This window comes from Lutra lutra, chromosome 5, assembly GCF_902655055.1.
Source record: "Lutra lutra chromosome 5, mLutLut1.2, whole genome shotgun sequence".
NCBI classification, from domain to species: Eukaryota; Metazoa; Chordata; class Mammalia; order Carnivora; family Mustelidae; genus Lutra; species Lutra lutra.
This window is the reverse complement of record NC_062282.1, coordinates 40,807,978-40,833,065: the sequence shown is the minus strand read 5'-3', so window position 1 is coordinate 40,833,065 and position 25,088 is coordinate 40,807,978. Positions and strand designations below refer to the sequence as shown.

General features: G+C 41.7%; 1 protein-coding gene across 3 annotated transcripts in view; it reads left to right on the top strand.

Annotated features, from left to right (window-relative positions):
• LOC125100192 (chondroitin sulfate proteoglycan 4-like) overlaps window positions 1–22,672 on the top strand; it is a 43,551-nt gene extending 20,879 nt beyond the window's left edge. For all 3 annotated transcript variants that reach the window (XM_047730152.1, XM_047730153.1, XM_047730154.1), the window contains 3 exons: window positions 4,880–5,052; window positions 18,766–18,949; window positions 19,609–22,672. In XM_047730152.1, the coding sequence (XP_047586108.1) occupies window positions 4,880–5,052; window positions 18,766–18,949; window positions 19,609–21,656 (2,405 nt within the window). In that variant the 3' untranslated portion in view covers window positions 21,657–22,672. The remainder of the gene's footprint in view (window positions 1–4,879; window positions 5,053–18,765; window positions 18,950–19,608) is intronic.
• The last annotated feature ends 2,416 nt before the right edge of the window (window positions 22,673–25,088 follow it).

Below are 25,088 nucleotides of genomic sequence, written 5' to 3'. Positions count from 1 at the left end.
GAAGAAAGCAGAAGGAAATCAGTGTGTTGCTAGAGTTTAAAGCAGAGATTTGTAAAACCTTTTAGTCCGTTAATCTTGCAACACTGAAGGGCGCCTGGGTGGCTCAGAGGGTTAAGCCTCTGCCTTCGGCTCAGGTCACGGTCTCAGGGTCCTGGGATCAAGCCCCACATCGGGCTCTCTGCTCAGCAGGGAGCCTGCTTCCCCCCTCTCTCTGTCTGCCTCTCTGCCTACTTGTGATCTCTGTCTGTCAAATAAATAAATAAATAAATCTTTAAAAAAAAAAAATCTTGCAACACTGATTTGAATATTGCAAGACTTAGTGGGAGATAATTAAGAGCTCCAAGAAGATTGTCAAGCCTTGGGGAAAAAAATGAAAGGCTTACTAATTGAGGAAATAGGAGACTTACCCTCTAGAATACACTAACCATCCAAAACATATGCTAAGAGTCCAGTGAGTGGTATAGACTTGGTGAGCTATACATGTTCAGGGGAGGGAAATTCCCCATAGATTGGAATAGTCAGGGAGAGCTGGTTGGCAAGACAGGTCCTGAGCTGCCCATGCAAAGTAGCATTGCAATGAATGGCAACAAAGTGGGGAACATACCAGAGGGCACGGGATGGCTGCAGAGGTGAAGACCAGGGAAGAGGCATGGTAGCGTGTTCGGAAGGTGGAAAGGAGAATCTGTTGGGTTTGTTGAATGATTCATCTCATTTTCTATCCCAGTTATCATTCCAGCACTGAGCTTAAAGTTGTACAGTGTAGATGATATAGTGTCAACTTTTAAAAATACCCATTTTGAGGGGCATCTGGGTGGCTCAGTCAGTTAAGGACTGCCTTCAGTTCAGGTCATGATCCCAGGTCCTGGGATTGAGTCCCACATGGGGCTCCCTGCTCAGCGGTGAGCCTGCTTCTCCCTCTCCTCCCTGACTCATGCTCTCCCTCACTATCTCTGTTGCTATCTCTTCTCTCTCAAATAAATAAATAAAATCTTAAAAAAATAATAAAAACAAAAATGCTCATTTTGGAGTCAGTGAGACCTACATTTGACCATTAGGCAAATCGTTTAACCTCTCAGAGACTTGTTATCCCTTCTTAGTGAGGAAACAAATCTGTATTTCTTAGGATTATCAAGTATCCAAAAGGAATGGCAAGACTGTCCGTGCTCCTTCCTAGTATATCTCTATTCCTTCTTACGGCTTGTCTCGTACGAGAGACTTGATAATGTCTGTTGAAGAAATGAGCAAGGCCCTCTAGTTTGGTGACCATGACGGAGGTGGTTGCTTTTCATGAAACAAACACAAGAGGAGATAAGTATGTTTGAGAAATGCTGGATTTAAAAGAAGAATAAAGTAGATTTCTTTACCCCGAGACTTAGTCTTTTACATGCTGATTGGCTTCTCAAATCTCGAAGAGGTGCATATAGAGCGAGGGCTTGACAAACACATATGGTTATAAGCCCTTTTATTACCTCACTCCTTGTAGGATGGTTACTTTATGGAGTATTCAGCTGGGTAGCACCTGAGAGAAATCCTTCCTAAATTAAGTGCCTGGAGATTACCGATGAAACTATCAATGCTCGGATAAAATGAAGTAGGTTGTGGGGGAAGTGAGGTTTGGCTTTCTGTGAACTGGGCTGAACGCTAGAAGACGTTCATCCGGCCGTTACAGCATGGAGCTGGCTAGTCTTGCTGACTGAGCATGCCCAGATGACTGCTGACTAGGAGTTAAAACCTAGGAACCCTTGTGGGTTAGGTAGCTGGACATGGGAATGAGGGATTGATAAACCCCGGCTGCAAAAAAGCACTCTTGGCCTGGAACATCTCTAGTGGGTCCTCTCCCCCAAAAGGCTAAGACAAATGAAATGATACTGTTTTAAAGAAAGAGTCCCTCCCATCCCCCACCTGCCGAAGGTAGCCCTGGACAGGGAGGAATAGTGAAAAGTTAGAGTCTTTTATAACAAGGAGATAATTAAGAAGGCACAGTGACTGGGGACAAGGTCTGAAAAAAGCTGAAGATAGAGAAGTTTGAGTGTCCAAAGACCGCACACATTAATACACGATCCACCAGACAGGATGAGGAAAGCCTATGTTGGCAGGTAACAAAGAGTGAGCCTTAGTTTTGACTTTATGTAACACTGACTGAGACTACAGAATGAATCCTCTTGGCCTCCCCAGGTGACCTCAGATCCTGGGCCCCCAGCACCAGAAGCTGGAAGAGGGCAGTGTCAGCAAAAATTTCAGCAGCAAAGAAGTAAGAGAACTGTAGGAGGCAGTTACAAGCATCACCTGAGTACTTTCGTGTAACAGCCAAAATTGTGCCGAGGCAGTCCTGACCCGGGGCCCAAATGTGTTCCTGAGGCTGACACTACCAGACACTCCTGCCTCACCCCCGGAGCCCCAGGACCTAGTGCCCATCCCAGGGGCTCAGACATTTTGCTTTGTTTCACATTGTTTTATTTTTCAGATTTACATTTTATTTGTATAACTAACAAAATTTGAAGCTATTCAAAGTATATAGGATGATGATTTGATATCCATTATGAAAGGATTATTACCCCATCAAGTTAACACATCTATCAGCTTATATACTTACCTTTTCTGTGTGTGTGAGAGACCATTTAAGTTCTACTATTTTAGCAAATTTCAACTATACAGTATAGTGCTATTCATTCATTTTATATAATCCATTATTCATTTTATAACTGCAAGCTTGTACCTGTTACCAACCTCTTCTCATTTCCCCCTCCCTGGCAATCACTTTTCCACTCTCTGTTTCTATGAGTTCAGCTGGGGTTTTTGGTTTTCTTTAGATTTTTTTTTTTTTTTTAAGTAAGTGATACCGTTCAGTATTTGTCTTTCTCTATCTGACTTGTTTCACTTAGCATAACGCCCTCCAGAGACATCCATGTTGTTGCAAATGACAACAAATGAAAAAGAATTTCATTCTTTTTTAAAGCTTGAATAATACATATTATATATGTACTTACATATATAATTATTTTCTTCAAGATAATGGTTTTGCTTGCTTTGAATATATACCCAGAAGTGGGATTGCTGCACTGTATGGTAGTTCTGTTTTTAATATTTTGAGGACCCTCCATACTGTTTTCCATAGTGGCTGCAGCAATTTCCATTCCCACCAGCAGTGCATAAGGCTTCCCTTTTATCCACATCCCTCATCAGCATTTGTCATCTCTTGTCTTTTGGACCACGGCCATCTTGACAGGTGTGAGGTGATACCCCACTGAGGTTTTGATTCCCATTCCTGTGATGATGAGGGATGATGAGCCCTTTTTCTTTTCTTTTCTTTTTTCTTTTTTTTTTTTTTTTTTTTTTGAGCCCTTTTTCGTGTACCTGTTGACCATTTCTATGTCTTCTTGGAAAATAGCTCTTCACATCTTTGGCTTATTTTTAAATTGCGCTCGTTGCCTTTTTTTGCTCTCAAATTGGATGAGATCCTTGTATATTTTGAATGTTAACCCCTTATCAGCTATGTGGCTTGCAGATATCTTCTCCCATTCCATCAGTTGCTTTTCCATTTTGGTGATGGTTTCCTTTGCTGAGCAGACACCTTGAAGTCTGATGGAGTTCCTCTTGTTCATGTTTGCATTTGTTGCTAGGCATTTTAATTGGAGCCTCCATATGGAAGGCTCAGAACAATGCTTGCACATCTGAAAATCTTACCCAAAGCTGGCTTCCCCTTGTGTTAGATGTAGTCAGTCCCCACTTTTAACAGCCTGATATGGTTTAAATACGGTAACTGGTGGCCCTCACTTTCTAAGGCTATGATGCTTGGTAAGTAAACCAAAACAAATGTCACTCAAGAGGCTTAGTCATTCTTGGGTGGTTGACTCAACTTCGTAAACAATTTATCAGGTGCCTACTCCAAGGGCGACCTGTGCGAGGCATAATGATAAAGCCCTTAGCCAGGGCTAACGTGGAATAGATAAGGTGAGATTCTGGACCAGGAGGACTATGAGAATCTCTTCCCTGCCACCCTCTCTGGCTGGGGACATTCCCCAAACCCGTGCGAACTAAAGGGGTATGTGCTCCAACTCTCTGCCTCCAAACTGTGGTCCACGGATCTTCTGATCTGTGAGCTGGTAAGAATAGAAAGTATTTAGAATCCTTTATAGCAATCTGACATTGGTGTGGCATTTTATTGTATTTTATAAAACTAGAGGTGTGATTAGGGGAGAGGGGAAACACCGATCCTTCACCACAGACCGTTTGAGAAACACTGCTATAACCTGAATGTCCCCCAGGCTCTCTAGCTCTGAGTTGCCACATGTGTCGCATTAGCACACAAACTCATGTCTTCCCAGTTCTTCCTCCCTTGGCATTTGCACAGCCCCTTCCCTCCCCACAGTGTCCTTGCAGCCTGCCTGTCTGGGGTCCTCTGGAGATGTCTCATGTTTGTTCAAGAGTGACTTGTCCCCCAGATGTCCACAGACACTCCACTGAGCACCTGCTGCCACCATCAACCAGGACACGCCTGTCCTCCCAGGGGAGGGCACTGTCTCCTGCTTTCTTGGGGCACCCAGCCGCTCCCCTTCCTGCACTCTGAGCCAGGGCCCACACACTGGCATTGCTTCTTTTCTCTGGAGATCTGTAAGCCGTGCAGGACTGGCCGGGACGGAGGAGCTCGTCTCATCTGATTTTCCTCCTTCATCTCCAGCCCCAGGAGCAAATCACACCCTTCAGTAGATGCCTTGGGGATCACTAGCCCCTCAAGGTACAGTTTCGTGCTAGCCAGTCCCCCCATGTAACCATGGAAAACCATGTTTTCCAGAATTTTCAGGGGTCTATAAAGATCATTTTGTTAACTGGCAGCCTTCATATGTTTCACACGTCAGTGCATGTTTTCATCTTCACTTAGGTTCCATGAAGCCCCTTTCCTCTGGTGACCTGAGAGCTGTGACCAATGATGCGGACAGCACAGGAAACAGAACTGTAACATTTACGGTTATAAGTTCCCCTAGACTCGGAAGGCTGGTGCGAGTCAATTCTGACAACAGCACGGAGGATGTTTCCGTGTTTACGCAGAATCTGGTGAGTCCTGGCGTCCGCGCAGTTGGGCAGGGCTGGCAGGCTCTGCGGGGTGGCCCCTTGCTTGTCTTCACCCTGTGAAGCCTGGCCGATGCGCCCCTTTGCCCAAGCAATGACCATTTCAGCTGTGCTGGTTTTCAAACCAAACACTTGGCACACACAGTTGACAGAAAACTCTAAGCAACTTCAAACTCTGTGTCTAATAAATGAAAAGGAATCCTTTTATCATGAAAACAGATTTAAAAGGAAACCCAAAGCAGAGGTGCAGGAGTAAATTCTTTAGGATATATCTGGGTACATCTAGATTTAACATGTAAAATTATATACATTATTTAGCATGTATATATGTACATAATCTGTGTGTGCGTGTTTAACCTGTATCCAGAACCATGTGTTCTAAACTTCACCAGCATTTTACCATCACCACCATCCACTTACCTTTTTATTTAAATGGATAAGCCTTCAAGCCTTTTGATATATATATTTTTTTCTTTTGCATCCTAGGAATGTGACTTACTAGGTATGTGTGCTTGTATGTGATTTTATTTTCTACAAGTCTACATTCCCAAATGGTCTTCTTGAATGTAATTAATTCTTGATGCCATTCACCCTTCTTTTTCCATTCTTAAACAGTGTGTACATGGATTTCATTGATGGTTTGGCTGTGGCTTTACAATTCTAAGGAATAATCACTCCGAAGTTAAGTTTAGAAGAAACAGCAAGACTGAATCACATGTCTGCCTTTAACCTCCAAGCCATTTCTCTCCTGTGCGATGCAGCAAAGTTGAATTTGGCTTCTGCCTTGTCTTTGCCTTTGTCTGCAATGCATTTAAGGGAGCAGATCATGAGGCTAGCAAAAGCTCTGAGTGTAGCACTGAAAAGAGGAAGTATGAATTCTCTAGTTTACGGATGCGCTCTAGGGGAAGAAAAAATAAATTAGGTCGAAAACTAAATTCTGTAAGGAGCTTAATGTGCCCAAAGGCATCAAAGCCTGCCCAGGGTCAGTTTGCATTTTGAATAATGACAAGAATGATATCAGCCCTATAAAGATGCCTTGGCCCTAACCCTAGTTCTTTAAAAAACAAAACAAAACCCACTTTTTTAGAGGGTGATTGTTTCAAGCATGAGTTTCCACTAGTTTTCATTGAAAATATATGCTCTTTTAGATGAGTTTGGTCCAACCAAGCTATAGTGAATATGGTAGCCAGCATCCAGTAGTTACACACTAGTAACAAACAACTCCCAACTCTCAGTGGGTAACAGTAATAAAGTGGAGACTGTATACAGTCTGTGGGGTGGATGTGGGTCTGCTCTCTGTCTCTCCTTCATTCCAGGACCCAAGGTCAAAGGGCAGCCCCTCTCTTGGGCAGCGGCTGTATTTACAGCAGGGGAAAATGATGTGAAGGTAGAGCCTCGTGATGACTCTTAAAGTTGGGCTCAGATGTGCCATGTGTCACCTATGCTCACATCTCATTGACTAAAGAAAGTCACGTGAGCAAACCCGATGTCAGTGGGCTGGGGAAGGTCAGTTAGTCATCCACAGAGAGGAGGCCCTGAGTAATTGGAACAACAGAGCAATCCACCAGAGGGGGGCTAGCCTGGTAATCTGAATGCTGTTTGTCAGACATTTTCCTATGAAAACAAACTACTTTTATAATACAACACAATTATAAACAGGAATTAAAACCCCCAAACTAGTTATAAGACTCTGGGGCAGGTAATAAAAGTCTTGATTAAAATCCCATTATTTTAAGGTTTTCTTTTTCCTCTCATGATTCCTTCCACTTTAAGAACCAAGAGGCGAATGTCAAGGAAATGTATTCACAATGGCAGGTGTTGGCTGGGGCAAGGGAGGGTAAGATTAGGGCTCAGGGCTGCAAGGGACCTGCAAAGGGGTGTCTGGGACCAGGAGACTTGGGCCCAACTGTTGGTCTTTTCTGTGGAGACAGGGGCAGGCTGGTCTGGAAGCACAGCCTGGGCCATGCCACAAGTCAGGCGTGGTGAGAGAGGAGATCAGTCTTCTTGAATGGACCAGGTGTGTGGCTCTTCTCAACATGCAAGGCCTTTCCCTCTCCAAGCCAAACACCCACCGTGCCTGCAGCCCAACCTAGTGCTTTTGTCACAGAGGACAAAGGCAGGCTCCTTTTCTTGTACACAAGACACCAGACTGTGTATCAGGTTTTTATGCAAGTATACTCCTAGACGGGACAATCTGTCGTAAAGCAGCATCTAAGCTATACTTAGAAGCTTTAGAAATTCAGCTCAGGGGCCCACACTCTCTGTGCCTGTAGTGTATGAGCATGAGGCAAACACCTCACTTGGGAATTGAGTGCCCTGTTGCTGCTCCTTGATCTTCTGCTAACTGCTTATGGCGAGGACATGTCCCTTGGCCCCTAAAATCAGATCTGGGTTAGCTCTGTGAATTAGAGCAAGCTACATATCTTTTAAGCCCCAGTTTCCTCATCTGTAAAATGAAAACGGTAATGATGATAACTGAAGCCATTCTGAACATTCATCCAGTCCCACATGCTATCCTAAACTTTCTTCTTTACTACTCATCATCTGGCCTTGGGTGCGGGGTGGGGGGGATCCTCAAGCATGGGGGAAGTTAAGCAACCGGTCTACAGTTACAGCCCAGGGGCCGCGGAACCTGGATTGGACCCCGGGGGCCTCTGACCCTAGGTCATGCTCGCATCTACCAGGCTGTCCTTTCTTCTAGGAGCTTGCATATGGATTAGCATGGATCATGGGTACTGAATGCCTAGCACACCACTTCACACACAGCAGACTTGAGCTAAATGATAGCTAATGCTGCTATTACTGTCTTTTTGTTCTTGGAGATGTGAGAGGCTCCTTGCCTCTCCCAGTAGCCAAAAGACTGGTTTCGCAGGGGAAGGCAATTTTTCTGGGACACCAGAATTGGCTGCCATCCTTATCCTTATGTGCTACAGTGATTTAATGAATGGAAATGAGGTCATCAGAAGAGGATGACATTTGCCTGTCACCCCGTAACCTAATTACCCTTTTCCTTTGGGGAAGAGCCCCTGCTGGTCTAGAACACATTTCTCTGAGTGATGATGAGAGCAGGGGGCTGAGCCAAGGTCAGGTCTTCATGCCTGGACAGAGCACTTCGACCTTGAGCAGGGGAGAGGCTGGAAGGCAGAATGAGGCCCCAGGGCTGGGGGCAGGGTCCAAGTGACCTGAGCCTGGAGAGCCAGGGGAAAGACTCCTCCCCAGAGCAGCTGCTGTGGCCAAGTTGAGGTGGGTTTGGCAGGATTTGTTTGACTAAATGTCTATGAATAAATGTCATTGAAATACCCTGACTACTCTTCCACTTCAGTAGTCACAAAACATGTCAATAATGTGGGGAGAGGAAAGAGTACACTGAGGAAACGGTAAAACTAGAAACCAAAGTGCTAACCCTGACTCTTTCCATGTGTGTGTGTTTCTGAGTATGAAAACAACACGTGGTTGTTGTCAAAATAAAATGAGAAGACATTAAAGCAGTACATTATATGGGGTGGGGGGGAGTCATTGTATATGACTCCATATACAATGGCAATGGAGTCAATAAATTCAGTACAACTGACATTAATTTGAAGACATTCCTATTGGGTTTAGGCTTGTGTCTTCAAAAATGCAGTTTTATTTGTGACTTGGGAAGAGGAAGAAACTTATTATTCATCTTCCTGGCTTTCCCATTTCCAGATCCTCTCTCCTTTTTCATGTGCAAATGGAATGTAAATCTGCAATTTTATGGCCTCTATTGAATAGGACCCTGGCTGGTGCTCAGCCATTTCATGATGGCTCAGATTTACTCCCCAGCAGCTACAGAACCATTTGGGACATAAAAGAAGTGGTAGAGACAGATTTTGGAGGTGATGAAATAATCACAATCTTTTCTCTGAAATGACTTACCAAAGACAATTATTGAGCATGTGTTTCGTGCTTTGATCAGCCTTCAATCTGGTTGGTGAACAGAGAGATATGACTCAGGCAGGAATCAAGTTCAATTATAGAAGAAGTTCAGAACTATTCAGCCATGTTCATGTAATCAAATGGCTTTGATTGCTTTTGGCGTTCTTCACCGTTTTTTCTAATTTCAAATTTTCTGATTTGTTAGCCAGTGACCTGCTAAGAGATTGTTTTAGGCAGTTGATGGTTGAGTTTGCTTTCACACCTTTACTTTAAAGGACGAAATTGTTTCCAGCCCTCTACCATCCTCAGCTGGGGGGACAAGGCCATTGTATTATTTTGCACATAAAACCTACACCCTTTCTTGCTTTTTTGATGGATAAACAAAAATGACCATTTTAATCAGTGACTCTGGATAGTTATAGCTTGTGAAAAAAATTTAGACCCTCCATTACGCTTAATATCATATTCTGGATGTAGGGATAATTGTAGGAATACATTTGTAATGTTATAACTCAAAATATTTTCTTATCCCAGATAAATTCACTTTTTTTTGAACCGTGCCATGTCAACCTACCAAGATAATCAAGTAACATTCTCTTCTACCCTGAAGAAATAAACACACACAGACACAGAGAAGGTGAATCATCAAATTTTATGAAATGAAAACTTTTTACAGTTTTAGAGCTTTATCGTTCATTTCAAAGAATGTGTGAACAAAAAAGTATAAATTGAATTCTATAAAGCACTCCAAATAGAGCCGAGGGCTAATTGAGTGATTTTCATTCCAGTGCATGTTTAGATCATTTGGAATCATTAAAAAGCAAAGTGTTCTGGTTTTGAGGTTTCTGATGTCTGGCCTTTTTTCTTTTCCATAAAGCCAGTAATTGTGTTTAAACCTCTGTGCTATTGTGGAGAGATGATCATCCATTTTTGTCAATGTCACTGCAACACAACGAACACAGCCTTTCAGGGCCACACTTAGAAAATAATACAATGCATGGGTGGTGTTGTGAATTCTGTCCAATTACTTCTTCTCCCAGAGTCTGAGTTTGTTGCACAAGATAACACTGATGTTTTAAGAAATTGTGAGCACATTTCCCATAGAACAGAAACTAATTTTTTGCAACTTAATGGAGAGCCCAATGGGATCGTTAAACTTGGCCCCTTTCATTTTCAGAGCAGAGAAGGATCAGTGTCTTTGTGTTACTGATCACTCTTGCCCCTCGCCCCCCCAGTTTCTTGGGGTCTCTTCACTAGCAAGCTCCATGCTAACTAGACTCAGTGGTCATTTTGGACATTCACCACCCATGTGTCATTTTGGCAGTTTGGTTTTACCATCACAGTTCACTGGACTATGTGCCGGCATATTTTCCACGTATAGAAATATTCAGTTGTCACTTGCTCACCTATTCACTGTTCAAACTGGAATTTGGCTCGTGGGTCCCGGCCCAGTAGCTTTGAATAACCAGATATGTTTCTTTTTCTTAGAACTTTGGCTCTTCCTTTGAAAAAGCAGATAGAATGAATTCCCATTTCAGTGAGAGTGGTTTCTCTTTTCTCCTTGTATTAATTTCCTGTGGCTGCTGCCATAAATTGCCATAAACTTGGTGGCTTAAAACAGCAGAAATGCATTACCTCACAGTTCTGGAGGCTGGAAGTTGAGACTCCATTTCACTGGGCTAAACTCAAGGTGTCAGCAGGGTCATTCTCCCTCTGGAGGCTCTAATGGGGAATTCCTTCCTTGCCTTTTGAAGCTTCTGGTAGCTGCCAGCACTTCTTGGTGTATGGCTTTGTCATCCAGTCTCTGCCTCCATTGCTCACTTTCGTATCTCCTCTTTTCTCTGAATCAAATATCCCTCTGTCTCCCTCTGTACAGATGTATGTGAATACAGTTCGGGCCCACCTCGGTAGTCCAGGGGAATTTCCAGTCTCAGGATCCTTAATCACGTCTGCCAAGTCTTTGCCAAAGAAGGTTAATATTCAGGGCACCTGGGTGGCTCAGTCAGTTAAGCGTCTGCCTTCAGCTCAGCTCAAGATTCCAGGATCCCTGGGATCAAGCTCGCATCAGGCTCCCTGCTGGGGAAGCCTCTGCCACTCCCCCTGCTTGTGCGCTCTCACTCACTCTCTGTCTCTCAAATAAATAAATAAAATCTTAAAAAAAAAAAAAAAAGGTAATATTCACGGGTTCAAGGGATTTGGATCTGATATTTTTGGAGAAGGGGAGCATTTTTAGCCTACCAAACTCATGTATAAAAAGAGCAAGATGTCACATACTACCTTCTGGTGTTTCCTAATGAATCACCTTTTCTGTAATCTCAACTGGTAATTTTATTAAAGGTTTCCATTGCTTGTAATGGCATAAAGCCCATGAGAATCAATGTTCACTTCTATATAAATGTGAATTTGGACCTTTCTGCCAAGTAGGGCTATAAATGGCTATCTTGCTGGGCTCCTTGAAAAGCTTTCTGATCTAGCATTTTTATGTGGAGATTGGCTCTGTCATAGAGGATCAAGTGTAATTATTTGGACCTGGTTTTCAGTTGCTTATTTCTAGCTGGAGATTTCCAGTTAGCACCAGTTAGGAGCTTAGGTCTTCTATTCATTCCTGTTAAGGAGAATCACTTCTAGGACTTAACCAGTTCCACTTTCTCTAGCATGGTACCCGGGCACCCTCCAAGCTGCCACTCCCTGGGCTGCTCCAGACTTCTCACCTCTTCTGGGAACCTTGAGCTCTCCAGACCTGACTGCTCTCTGCACACATGATGGTGCCAGCCCTGATAGAAGTAAGGAAGGGCACATAAAGAGGAGTCATTTGCCTGAGCTCATCCTTCAGGAGCATGGGACCTTGTGGTTTTCCAAGTGTTAGCTTATAGGACTTCCTGGTTAACCTACATGGAACCTTAGAGACCTTACCTTTCTGAAGTGTTTGGCTTTCTGCAGCCCCTTTTCTCAATGAAAATCTGCCCACGATAGAGACTTTTTGGCCAGTTCAGTTTCCCTTGCTTCTTCTGGACAACAATTATCCTGTCTAGAGACTGGGACCTTTAACAAACCCATCGTGTTGTGGAGAACCAAGTGAATGTGCTGCATGTCTTCCTTTCTCCCTGTCCCTTTTCCCAGCTGACACCAAGATAATTTGGTTACTCTCTTCTTCAGTGGGAATTTCAAACCTGAGATTGACTTTTAAGGCCCACCATGGGAGAGATGAGTATAAAAGACTAATGTTCTGTGTTCTTATCAGGACCATAGGGAACTGGATTTATAAAGACCCTCAGAATGAAGAGATGCTTCAGAACATTCTAGCCCATCTTTGGCCATCTTTGGTCTGACAATTTTATTCTCTTAACACTCAGTCCTGTCCGTGTGTACTTTTGTGGATCTACAGAATGTACACACAATTTGAGGGAAAAAATGGTCAGATTCTATGTCATGGTTGACTCCACCAAGGATGGTGTATCAAAGCTCCCACTTCACCCCAGGTTCATCCAAGACACTCATAATGACCCTTTGTAATATTTGAATGCTTAAGAATTATATCTTGCCAACACACACACACACACACACACACACACACACACACACACACACACACAATATCATGGCCACCCACACAAAAAAATCTGAAGAACACTGAGGTTTGTGTAAAATCATGTGGTCAAACAATGAGGAACTATAAAAATGCCTTCATCTTTAAAGAGATTAGCCTGAAGAAAATAGTTGTCTGCTAGTCACCTTGGGACCAGAAAGGAATTGCCCTCGGCCTTGATCCAAGTAGAAACTCCTTTTCCCTCAGTCCTCCTTCTTTCCTCTAAAGTCCTACAAGAAAGTTTGTACCTGATATACAATGGCAATAGTATAAAAGAAAATATAAAACACAGGTTTTCTTTAGCTTTCCTTTTATAGTGAATGCAGTATATAAAATGAGCTATTTCTTTGAATCCTTACAAGTTCTGGCCAATAGTGATTACGTCCTAGCCAGGCCAGACCACAAAATGGCATCTGTCTGCGCTAACCATCCCTACCAACTGACTTTTTACATTATTAAACTCCTTAAAATTGGAGCAAATATCTTGCGAATTTCTTAGTTGCCTAGAATCTCATTGAGCTTTCAATAGTGAAGGAGAGTACAGTGGAAAAAAACGTGACTTCTGGAGTCCTGTGGGACTAAATTAAAAACTGGGCTCTCCCACTTGTTGGCTGTGAATGAATTATTTAAATATTCTCACCCTCAGGGTTTTTTTAATCTGTCCAGTGGATATAATAAGGCCCCTAAAACAAAATTAAATAAAATGAGTTACATAATATGCCTTGCAGAGTGTCTGGCACATATGTAGGGCTCAGTAAAAGGTACTGTTTGTGTTTTTGTTAAATAAATGGGTTAGAAATGTCTTGGATCGCCTTGTTTCTACTGTTTCATGGTATAAACATACTTTATAATTAAATTTTCTAAAGCACTTTTTAAGTAGCTTATTCATTAAACAAATATTTATTGAAATGTCAAGCATAGGATGATGAGCTAATACTTATTTACAAAGCAACTGGAAGTAAGTTTCTGCAGTATGCACCAAAATTCCAGCCTAACTATTTCTTTGCTTTATGAGAAAAGATTTATTTTATTAGGCATGTTTTAGAAATTTCTCATTGCTTAATACTTTCATGCCATGGTTCTTTATTTAAAAAATATGTATAACCTTCCACCTTAACCAGAATCCTCTGATGTCCTAGTAAAGAATTGGCTAATGAGGACTTAGATACTTTTCTGAAAGACTCTGAAAGGCTCAGGGCATGCTGGTTCGAACGTTAATATGGCAAAAGATCAACTAGGTTAAGTGTATATATACAAGTGAAATGTTATTCCATATTTTAATGCAGAAATGTAGGCTCTGAGAGATTAAATGTCCTGCATAAATGCCACAGAGCTGAAAGTTGGAAGCACTTATATTTGAATGTAGGTCTGATCAACCCATGGTTCCAATTTTACTACACTCCCTGCTTCCATTTTTATATTAATGTGTGTCCTCTTCCTCCTTGGAGGAAGAAGAGTAATCATTCAGGCAGTTGGAGCCAAATAGTGTCCAATACAGTGCTCTAGGAGAAAGGGTTCTTATCTTCAAGTGTGGAGATCTGGCTTCTGGTCTCAGCTCTGCTCCCAACTAGGCCAATGATTGGGGGGGATGGAGAGGAGTTCCCTAATTCCACTCTCTCTGAGCTTCTCAGCAGCCTCTCAGCTGTAAACTTTAACCCAGCACAGAAAAGTCAGTAGGGCCCCTGGCCTTCTTGAAGCCAAATCTATCCTTCTGGCCTCTGACAAATACTTTTCTCTGTGATTCTGTAGGAACCAAGGATGTGAAATCCAGAAGACTGAGATCTCAGAGACCCAAGGGGGTGTTACCATATTGTCATTTCAAATGAAAGGACTGCTCAGGTCATTCTGCACATACTTGGTCATCAGAGAAAAGAAACCATTGATCCCTTCCTGAAGTTGATATAGTAAAACACTACGGGATTTACTTTTTAGAATTATTTTTTTAACTTTTTTATTTTGAGATAATTTCAGACTTACAGAACAATTGCAAAAGAGTACAAAGTATACTATTCATCCTTATTGCCCAAATGTTAGCTTTTAACTATCTCTTCTCTCTCCTCTCTCTCTCTCGCACACACACACACACGCACACACACTTCTGAAATTTTAAGAGCCAGTTGCAGGCATGATTAATCTCTATATACCTCAGCTCATATTTCTTTAAAACAAGGCCTTTCTCATATAACCACAGTATAATTTTCAAAATCATGAAATTAACACTGATACAGTGCTATTATATAATCTATAGATCTTATCCAAATTTCACAAGTTGTTTCAATTCATATCCTCTAGAAAAAAAAGAATGTCCAAGAATATCCTAAAGGAAAAATCCACAGTGTAAAACATAGCATTTAGTTCTCAGGTGTCCTCAGTTTGCTTTAATCTGAAAGCATTCTGCAGTCATGCTGACTTCTGTGATGTGGCCATTTTTTGAGGAGAACAGGCCAGTTATTTGTAGAGTGTTCCTCAGTTTGGTTTCATTGGACATTTCCTCACAGTCTGATTCAGATTGTGCGCTTTGGTGGGAATGGCATGAGAGACGCCGAGTTCTCCTCTCTTCCAGCCTCACGTCAGGAAGCACCAGTGCTCACTCCGCCCTGTCGCTGGTGATGTCCCCCACTTAGGTGCTCTCCTTCCGGTTTCTCCTTGGCGAACTCACTATTTCCCTTTCTGTAATTAAGTATTTTGTGAGGAACTACTTTGGAACTATTGAAATACCCTGTTTCTCAGCACAGCTTAGCTCACTAGTATAAGCAATCATTTTTGGATTCTTACCTGTGAAATATTTATTACTGTAGTGATTGCCAAACGGTGGTTTTGCTCATTCTGTTTTTCCTTCTGCATTTACTAGTTGGAATTCTACAAAATTTAATTTCTAATGACATTCCAGAAAGACTCCATCTGTAAAAGAGAAAATATCTGGGCTAATCTAAATCTGTGGGAAATAAAAACCTCTCCTCTCCTCTCCTCTCCTCTCTCCTTAATCTTAGAGCCTAGGTATTCAGCTAAGTGGCTTATCTATCTATATTTAATACAGCAGAAATATGCAGAGCTGTTGGAAGTTGACCCTAAGGCCACTTTCTATTCAAAATTCCTAATCCTGTCTGAGATCCTTCTCTTGAGGTTTACCTTACACTTTTCCCTATATGTATTGGTCTTCTTCTCCCTTTTCCAGCCCTTGCCACCAAACACATACATGCGCACACACACACCTCAGAACCTGGTTCTTATTTATTTATTTTTAAGTAGGCTCCTTGACCAGGGTAGAGCCCAATGCAGGGCTGGAATTCACAACCCTGAGAATAAGACCTGAGCTGAGATCAAGAATCAGATGCTCAACTGACTGAGCCACCCAGGCACCCCTGGAATCTGATTCTTAAAGCTCTCTGTCATCTATTAAAGACTCTACTCACCCCAAAGCTCTTTCAGGCATGAGTGCCAAGTTGACATTCCATAGCCACACTCATTCCCTTTTGCTTCTGGCACTTTCAATTACCTGCTGTCCAGTCTTGAAGCTCAGACACTCAGGATGAATCTAATTCAATTTTCACACTCTCCAGCATAGAATGAGTAAATACATTATTCACAATTACTCACTTTTGGAATTACTTTTTGGAAAAAGAACTGATAGCAGACCTCTCCTCCAGGAGTCTTCCAAAGTACACAGCTATGGTTAGGGCTCCTCTCCAATTAATTTCTCTCAGATTTTTGACCTTCATCTCAACTGCTCTCATCTTGAGAACCAATCTTTCCCTGGGACAATCATTCTTCATCCTGTAGACATCACAAGACCCTTAGATTATTCCAGTAACTTATGTATTTTGGGGGGAAGTTAATTTTTACTTAAACCAAAGAAGCAAAGGACAAGATCACTTCCAAGAAAAATTTTTCCTTCTGGTCAGTAAACTATGTTACTTTTAATATTAAGAAGCTGGATGTCTCTTGTCTTATAATAGTATGCCTCTTTCAAGCAGAATGGGAACCTTTAGGAACCACTCTCCAGTCCAAAACCCATGACACTGTCACTTGTTTTTAGGAAGAGGAATATATTTATGATGAATATTTTATCATAACTCTTTAGCTAAGAATAGAAATAGTAGGACTGCTAAATAAAACTAATATTTTTCCCCCAGAAACTTCTAGGGAATCAAGTCAGTGGTCACTACCAGAAATTACCTTTGGGGAAACCAATTCTTCATGAGTGACCTTGCTTCTTGATGAGGAAATGTTGAGAAACAATACTTTCTTCTCCCCCCTTAAAATCCCCAAATGACAGCTTTTCCTTGCCTTGCTCTTGAATAGGAAAAAAATAAAAAACTCAACAGTTTTTGGACACTCTGGAAACAGGAAGCTCATATTCTGTGGAAACTCACTAGACCAAAAGCCTTTCTAGAACTCTGATTCCAGGTGCATCCATTGCACCAGTGTTGAGCCAGAGCAGTACACAACCAAGCTTCTGTTAATTAATACAGTATTTCCAAATACTGACTGATGAAATAAACTCAACTGCTCTGTGAATTTTATGATAATTTATCCTAGACCCTTCTGACATGGACATAAACACCTTGAAAACAACCTACCTATAAGTTCAGATACTATCATAGAAGGCAGGTCAGAAAAAGATGTGACCTATAGGAAGGAAAGGGTGAGACATTTTATCTCAAGCCTTCCCTTCGGTGGTTTGAGATTTAGAACTTTCAGTCACTGTTGTTAGGGGAAGGACTACCCACAAGGGATCTGGACAGTAAAACACTGGGTGGGGCCCATCTCTATCAGTTGAGCTAGACAAGACATTGATAGGTAATAGGCATCAGGGGCTTAGATTAAATCTTGAAAAATACCCTACGTGAGGTGGGAAACTCTGAACATCAAGGAGAGTAAGAACTGCAATGGAATGAAATACGTCATATGTTAAAACTCATGAGTTTATAATAATCCCAAAACAAACAAAACAAAAACCAATGGGTATGTTTGCATATTGGAGCCACAGGACTCATTTTTCTAAAAATTGGTATAAAGGGAAAAAAATCGAGTATTTATCCTGTCTTTCCTGCATATGCTGTACCTCAGTGTAGCCAAGTAGCTGATGAGGGAAAGTTCTTCTTTATAGAAGAATTCCAGAAAAGAATGAAGAAGGAATGATTAAAAATATCAGTGCCTTGCCACTGCAAAAATAAGGGACTTAAGCATTCATATCAATGACTTTATAAAACTATCAGGTGATAAGGCTGGTGGGGAACTTTAAAATAGATCAACCTGGCAACACTTGAATTCAACTATTAATACTAACATGTCCAAAAGAGAAGCAGTCTTGTAATGAGATGCAGAGGAAATATAAAGTACACCCTGTAAAACAGTCTTAACAAAAACTTAAATCTTATTCTTACTACATTTCTAGATTTAACTACTAGTGTGTTGGAAATATAAGTGACAGAGGAACATGTTTAACAATACCATTGGGATGCAACCAGCAAAATCTAGAATATAGGAAGCTCTGTAAGACAAATGACCCAAACTCTCTAACAAATTAATTACAAGAAAAAAAAAATAGAGAAGGGAAACCTATAGACTAAGAGACTCCTATGAAAAGCATCAAACAAATGTGTTGTGGGGACTTACTAAGGATCCTGACTCAAACGAACCAACTGTGTAAAATAAACAAAAAACCATGTACTAGATCATCAGATATATTTGAACACTAATTGAATATTTGATAACATTAAGTAACTGTTGATAATATTTAGATGTGATGATGGTATTGTGATTATGTTTTTAAAAGAGCCATCTTTGTCAATATTTACTACAGATAAAACAGTGTTTGGGGTTGGCTTCAAAATAAGCTACTAAGCACAATGTGGGTAGGAGTATTACATAAAATAGGATTGGTTCTGAGTTGATAGTTTTTAAAATTATCAGAGTGGCAAATGAAGGTTCATTATATGCTTTCTATAATATACAAACCATAGCCTTAGATATCTCAAAAGCAATGTGTTTTCTTTCTCTGATAAACTATTTTTGCCATTGAACACTGAGTTTCACACCAACAAATAGGTTACCACATTGTTAGTGTTCTTGTGTTTACATAGATATGTGCCTAATTTGAGCATGAGAATAAACCCTGAAAAAAACTTGTATCTCCTTCAGTTGGGATATGTGTTAGTCCTCATATTATCTGGGAAGGCAGGGGCTGATTCTTCTTCCTGTCTGCACAGGTCAGTGAACGGCTGATATTATACCAGCATGTGGACCATGAGAACACCGGCTGGACTGCAGAAGACTCTTTCACATTCACAACGTCCTCCCCACCAGCAGCTCTAGGTCCTGAGGAGTTTCGTATTACTATTTCATATGAAATTACTGAGCCTGGTCGGCAGAGTCGTTTGCTTGCAAATACAGGTAAGGCCACTAAAAGATGTGGTCAGTGGCTTATCTGTAATTATTAAAGTAGGAACAATTTGGAAATAAATATTCTCCTTATGAATTGGAAATGGCATGATATCAACCTTTGAAATAAAATGTATACAGTTATAAAAATGTATTTCTTTATGTGTGCTCTTTCTCTGAGACTCTTTTTCCTCTCATAAGCTTTAATAGTTGTAGTTAGGGGGAAAATGGAAAAGCAGCTCTAAAGGATTTTATTTGTAACTCCAAATGGGGACTTTACCATGCCTACTATTGGAAACCATTTATAGAAAATGAAAATAACAATAGGGCAAGTTCCTGAAAGGAAAGGGGTATTGAAAGCTGCACCTGTTTCTACAGCAAGAGAAGGTCCAGTGGTAGATAAGTGAGAAAATTAACATTTTAAAAGTGAATCTCAAGATTTGAGAATTCTCTTGCCTGAAATACTGACCTAGTAGTTAGGATATGTATACTTAAAATACAATTTGTTATATGCATTGTTACCTTGAGTAACAGTGCTAATTCAGGTTCTTGAGCAACACAGGGGCTTAGAATAATCCACTAGGATTGGGAAATTTGAGAGAGAAAGAGCTTTTACAGGTGTCATCTGAAAGTTCTAGTGAAATGCCACTTTGTTCTTTATATTTTCACAGGAGCTGCTGTCAAGGAGGGAGACAAAGTTGTCATTGGTCAATCTAATTTAGATGCTTCCAACCTCTTGTTGAAACTGCCCAAATCTCAGCGATCTTATTATGAAATCTGGTTCCAGGTTACGTCTCTTCCTCACCATGGAACCATCATGGTTGGAGAGAGGAATATTACCAAAGGAAAACCCAACTTCTCTCAGTATATAGTTAATAAATTTGGAATCCTATACCTTCACGATGACTCTGAATCTCTGGCTGATAATTTTACCTTTGCTGTTTGGCCAAAACAAAAGAGCAAATCCACCACCAAACCAGAGGCCAACTTCCTTGAAGAGATGTTTAACATCACTATCTCCCCTGTTAATGACCAGGCACCAGAATTAAAGACAAAGGGGCTTCGGTTGAAGGTTCTGCAGGGGAATAGTTTGGTTGTGGGACCTGAAAACCTAAGAGTGGAAGATCTAGACAGTCCTCCAGAGGAGATCAGATATATGATCATCCGTAATCCTAATAATGGCATTTTAGCAATGGCTCACCATCCAGACATACCTGTTCACCATTTCACGCAAGCTGACATTGATAACTCTCAGGTATGGTTTATACAAGATGGAAGCCCATCTTCAGGTGTGTTTTACTTTAGTGTGACTGATGGCCAACACCGCCCACTTTATAAGCTCTTCCACCTGGATGTCATCCCCATTTCCATCACCCTTGTGAACCTCACGGACCTACTTCTCCCACAAGGCCAGACAACTGTCCCCATCACCAATACTCACTTATCAGCAATGACCAATGGGAAAAGTCCTCAAATCACTTACAAGATGACAAGTCCCCTCCAACATGGGCATCTGCTTATTGAAAACCAGGTGGTCATCAGCTTTGAGCAGGAAGACCTGCATTCAGGAAGACTCTGTTACCGTATGACAGATCTCATGGCCTCAGAGGACCAGCTGTATTTCTCACTATTTACACCAGAAAGCAACCTGACGGGACAAATGCTGAACATCAGAGTGCAGCCTTTACTGCGGGTTAGGTCAAACCTGACAATCGCCAACAGGGTGGTTTATCCGCTGAGAAGAAAGGACCTTGATGCCACTGAGCTTGCTAATAGGACTAACAGTGATCCCAAATTTGAAGTGACCGAACCCCCTGTCCATGGGAGACTTGTACGAAGAGTGGGCCGAGGCACAGAGATGGAAAATGCTACTCTGTTCTCTCAGAGAGACATTGACCAAGGGTGGTTGATGCTTCATGCACATGCCAACCTAACAGACATCGATATGCTGAATGATTCCTTCACCTTCTTGCTCAGGGCAGACCACGTACAGCCAGCAATAGGTCATCTCGCCTTCAGCATAGTGCCACCTGACCCCTTATGTTTGCAAACCTTTACCCCTGATGTTTCTTTATTAGTCACTGCCCATAACCTTGTGACTTCAGATCTCTCTCGGGGAAAGCCTGTGGTTTCCCCAGGACCCACGGCAAAGACAGAAACTCTGGGGAAGCTGGCCCAGACCAGGCAGCAGGAAACAAATCCCTGGGGACAACACCGTGGTGAAGAGCCTACTCTGGATGGCAAGGCCTCTCCAACCAGGGTTATTTGGCCACCGGACACTACCAATGCCAGGCCTGGAATACCCACCCAGCCCAGGGAGAGCAGTTACCCTTTGATGGTCATTGTACCCTTGGCTGTGGTGGTCTTCCTACTGATAGTAACTGCAGTGGCCTTGTGTGTCTGGCTGCTGGGCCAGAAGGTAGAAAAGACAAAACCTCTTATCAAGCCCCAGACTAATCTGGAACCTACAATCCCAAGTTCTAGGCCAGAAAGGAGCAGAACCGTTCCCACTGTCACAGTGACACCCCTTCTAAAAAGCTCCAGCAATCCCCCAGTCAGTCTTTTCAGGGACCCACAAAGTGAGCAGATGGTTTCTCCAGCCACTGAGCCAGTGGAGAAATGTGCTCCTTGGGAGACATGGATTAATCTGGATCCCGATATGGTCAAGCTCTGCCAACAAACCAACCCAACCCTGAAGCACAACCAGTACTGGGTGTAGACTGAGGGCTTTTGTTCCTGACTGACCACCTACTGTACTGGGATAGGCACTGGGATATAAGGTCAAAGAAATGTTAGATCGATCCGCTGAGGAAAGCCCAGCCCTGACAGTCACTCAGTGCTCAGTTATGGCGCCGTGATGAGATGGGAGCAAGTGTTTGTTGTAACTCATACAACACTCCTCTGATGTGCTCCACAATGAGCTTTGTCTGCCTTCTTGGGGACCTGACTCTGAGTATAAGATTTTGTCAATATTCAAATCCTTTATCAAGGTGCTACCAAACATGCTGGTCCAACTGGGATCAGCAGTATTAACTTGGGTGCTAAAGTTAATGGAGGAAGCCTTTGGATATTTTTCACTAAGGATTCATTCTAAGTGAGTCAGCAAGGAAATGCAGGAACTGTTTCAGCAAGCAGAAGAGGTGATTTATCAAATCAGCAGGTTTATTGCTAGTGTACTTCTGTAATGTCTTTTCCTCCTTGGGGTCTTGAGGTTTGACTTCCTAGGACAAGAAATGCCTTGGTGCTCCAGATAGTAGAATAGTGTGACCCCCCTTTGAAGGTATTCACTGAGCATATTGTGTTCCCTCAAGAGGCTTTATCTATTCTGATTTGTAAAGTCAAACCTGTGGTACAAATATGATTTGAAGCCCCAAGAAATAGAAAAGTCTGTTAAATATTTTGTGATGCCACAATTTGGCTTAACTTTACAATGAATTGAAGTAATGGCAAATTTGTATTTGACTTGTCTGGTTGAGCCTACGATTGGCAGATTCAGGCTTCAGTTTCTGTAATTGTAAAATGAAGATATGAGTACTTGTTTTAGTTAAGAATGCTTTGGGTTGCAAATCACAAGACATTAGCTATGAGTGGTTTGGATTGGGGACTGGCAAACTTTATCTGTGCAGGGCCCCATAGTAAACATTTTAGACTTTGTGGGCCCCATATGGCTGTTTATTTTTAACAACCTTTGTTTCTAAATGTTTTTTTTTTTTTTAAGATTTTATTTATTTATTTGACAGACAGAGATCACAAGTAGGCAGAGAGGCAGGCAGAGAGAGAGGAAGGGAAGCAGGCTCCCGGCCGAGCAGAGAGCCCGATGCGGGGCTCGATCCCAGAACCCCGGGACCATGACCTGAGCCGAAGGCAAAGGCTTTAACCCACTGAGCCACCCAGGCGCCCCACAACCTTTGTTTCTTAACAACCTTTTTAAAAATGTAAAAACTGTTCTTAGTTCCACAAATCATAGTTTGCCAGCTATTGATTTGGCTAAGCAAAAAAAGTGTTGAATTATTTCAACTAACAAGCAGCTTACAGTGGACATTCCAAGGCTGGTTCAGTGGTTCAAAGATATCATCAAGGACTGAAGCTCTTTTGTTCTTTCTGCTTTACCTTCCTCAAGCTGTTGGCATTTAATTTTTTTTTCTTTCTTTCTTCTTTTTTTTTCCTTAGTTTCTTGTGATTGTGAGGGGCTGCTTATGTTCCAAGCAGGATATTCACATTCAAAGACAAACATTCTAGTAGGGAAAAAAAGCAGATATGGCAAAAAGACTTTCTTTTTAGAGAGGAACTTATTTATAATTACTATTATTTTTAATCTTACAAAAGGAGGACTTCTCAAACATTTTCCCCCTTTTTTGTCTCAGTCCAGAACTGAGAAATGGGCAAAAGGAAATGGAATTTCATGACTCATCTCTCCGGGGACTGGGAGAAGATTCTGCCACGTCAGATTTCAGTGGATGAGTCCACCATGTAATCAGGGGAGGCGAGGCAGTGGATAAGATCTACTAAAATACTCTTCAAATATGAAACACTTGGGAAATAAGAACTTTGACCTTTCAGATGGGTGTCTACTTTAATATCTCCTCTTCATATTTTAATGATTGTCTTCAAGCCAGTGGCTAGTGTTTCTAGGGTGGAGGGAAGCATTGCCCCAGAAGGGGGGCAGTTGGCAGGTCTGGAGACATTTTTTTGTTCTCACAACAGGTGCTACTGGGTATAAGACAAGGGTCCTGCCAAAATCCAACACTGCACAGAACAGCCCCAACAAAGAATTTTCTGGTCCAAAACTTCGACAATCCCCGGGTTGAGAAACCCTGGTTAATGCCACAGTGAAGGGTCTTCTTGTCTACCCAGTGAAAGATTAATAAACCCATTACCAACTCTAAGCAGCAACTATGTTCTAAAAACAGAATAAAAGAGTGAAAATTCCATTATGTGGTTGAAACTGTAATTGGCAAATGTTTTTAAAAGAGGTTGTATTAAAAACCAAACAAAACTTGCAGGCAGCCTCATTTCTTTATATTCCTTGACAAAGGAACAGATTTTACCTTGTATTAACAGGTGGGACACATCAGGAGGAAATTCAAAAAAGTGAGGCAGTATATTTACAAAGGTAAAGATGAAGTCGAAGTGTCCCCAGATGTCTAATGCTCCTGATGTGTTCCATGTGCACAAGAATTTTTTCTCATCCTTTCCCTCTTCTGCTTCTCTAGGTTGCTTTTCTGTCCCAACCCAATTTTAACTGATCTTTGTGGAAACAGACTCCATAATCTACAGAATAAAAGGAAGCGTAGCGTATTTAGGCCTAGAAATAACTACCCATGTCTTAGAGCCCTGGATCGAATGCTATGGACAGCTGGTACTAAAGAAAACTTCTCCACTCTTCTTCCCAAAGTGATTCTCCCCTGCCTTTCTGTATTCCTGAATTATATGTCACCCCTTTCAAGTGTTTTTGTATTTGATCCTTTTTGAAAGGAGGAGGACCGAGAGCCTTAACCCAAGGTTGGTGTGATCACGATGCAACTCAGAATTATTCTCAAGCTTTTCTAGGCAGCCAGGCACTCCGAAGGAACAGAACGGCAGTGTGTGCATGAGCCCGCACTCAGAAAAGGAAGGCTGAGGGACAGCTTTGCGTCCAGTTAGTGGGTTTTGTGTTCTCTCTTGGCCGTGTCCTCTCTCTTCTTTGAGGAAGAACCAGATAGAGTTGGCTCTATGACCACATTGGCCTCTTGCTTGCTTCAACCATAAGATCTGTGAAGTTAGGTTTACCAACCTGGCCAAAAATTCTGATTTCCCATCCTCTTTTCCTGATAACTCTGCAACTTCAAACAAATAAAATTAGTATCCATATTGGAACGAAACAGACACCGATGCTTTGAAATGATATTGCACATTGTTTGTGAGTTTGCCTGCTAGAGCAAGAATATCAGCGAGAGGTCCAGATGTCAAGACTCAGTAATTAATAGAGCTTGGAAAGTTTTCTTCCAGAGCATCTAGAATATTCTTCTGATTTACAGATGGATTCGATTTAAAAAAAAATGCCTACCATTTGGTGCTGGCTCAAATAAAAAAATGAAATAAAAAGTTTTGGCAAATGCTTGTTTAGTGTTGAAAATTAAAGTGTTGAAAATGGAAAATCAATTTTAAATGG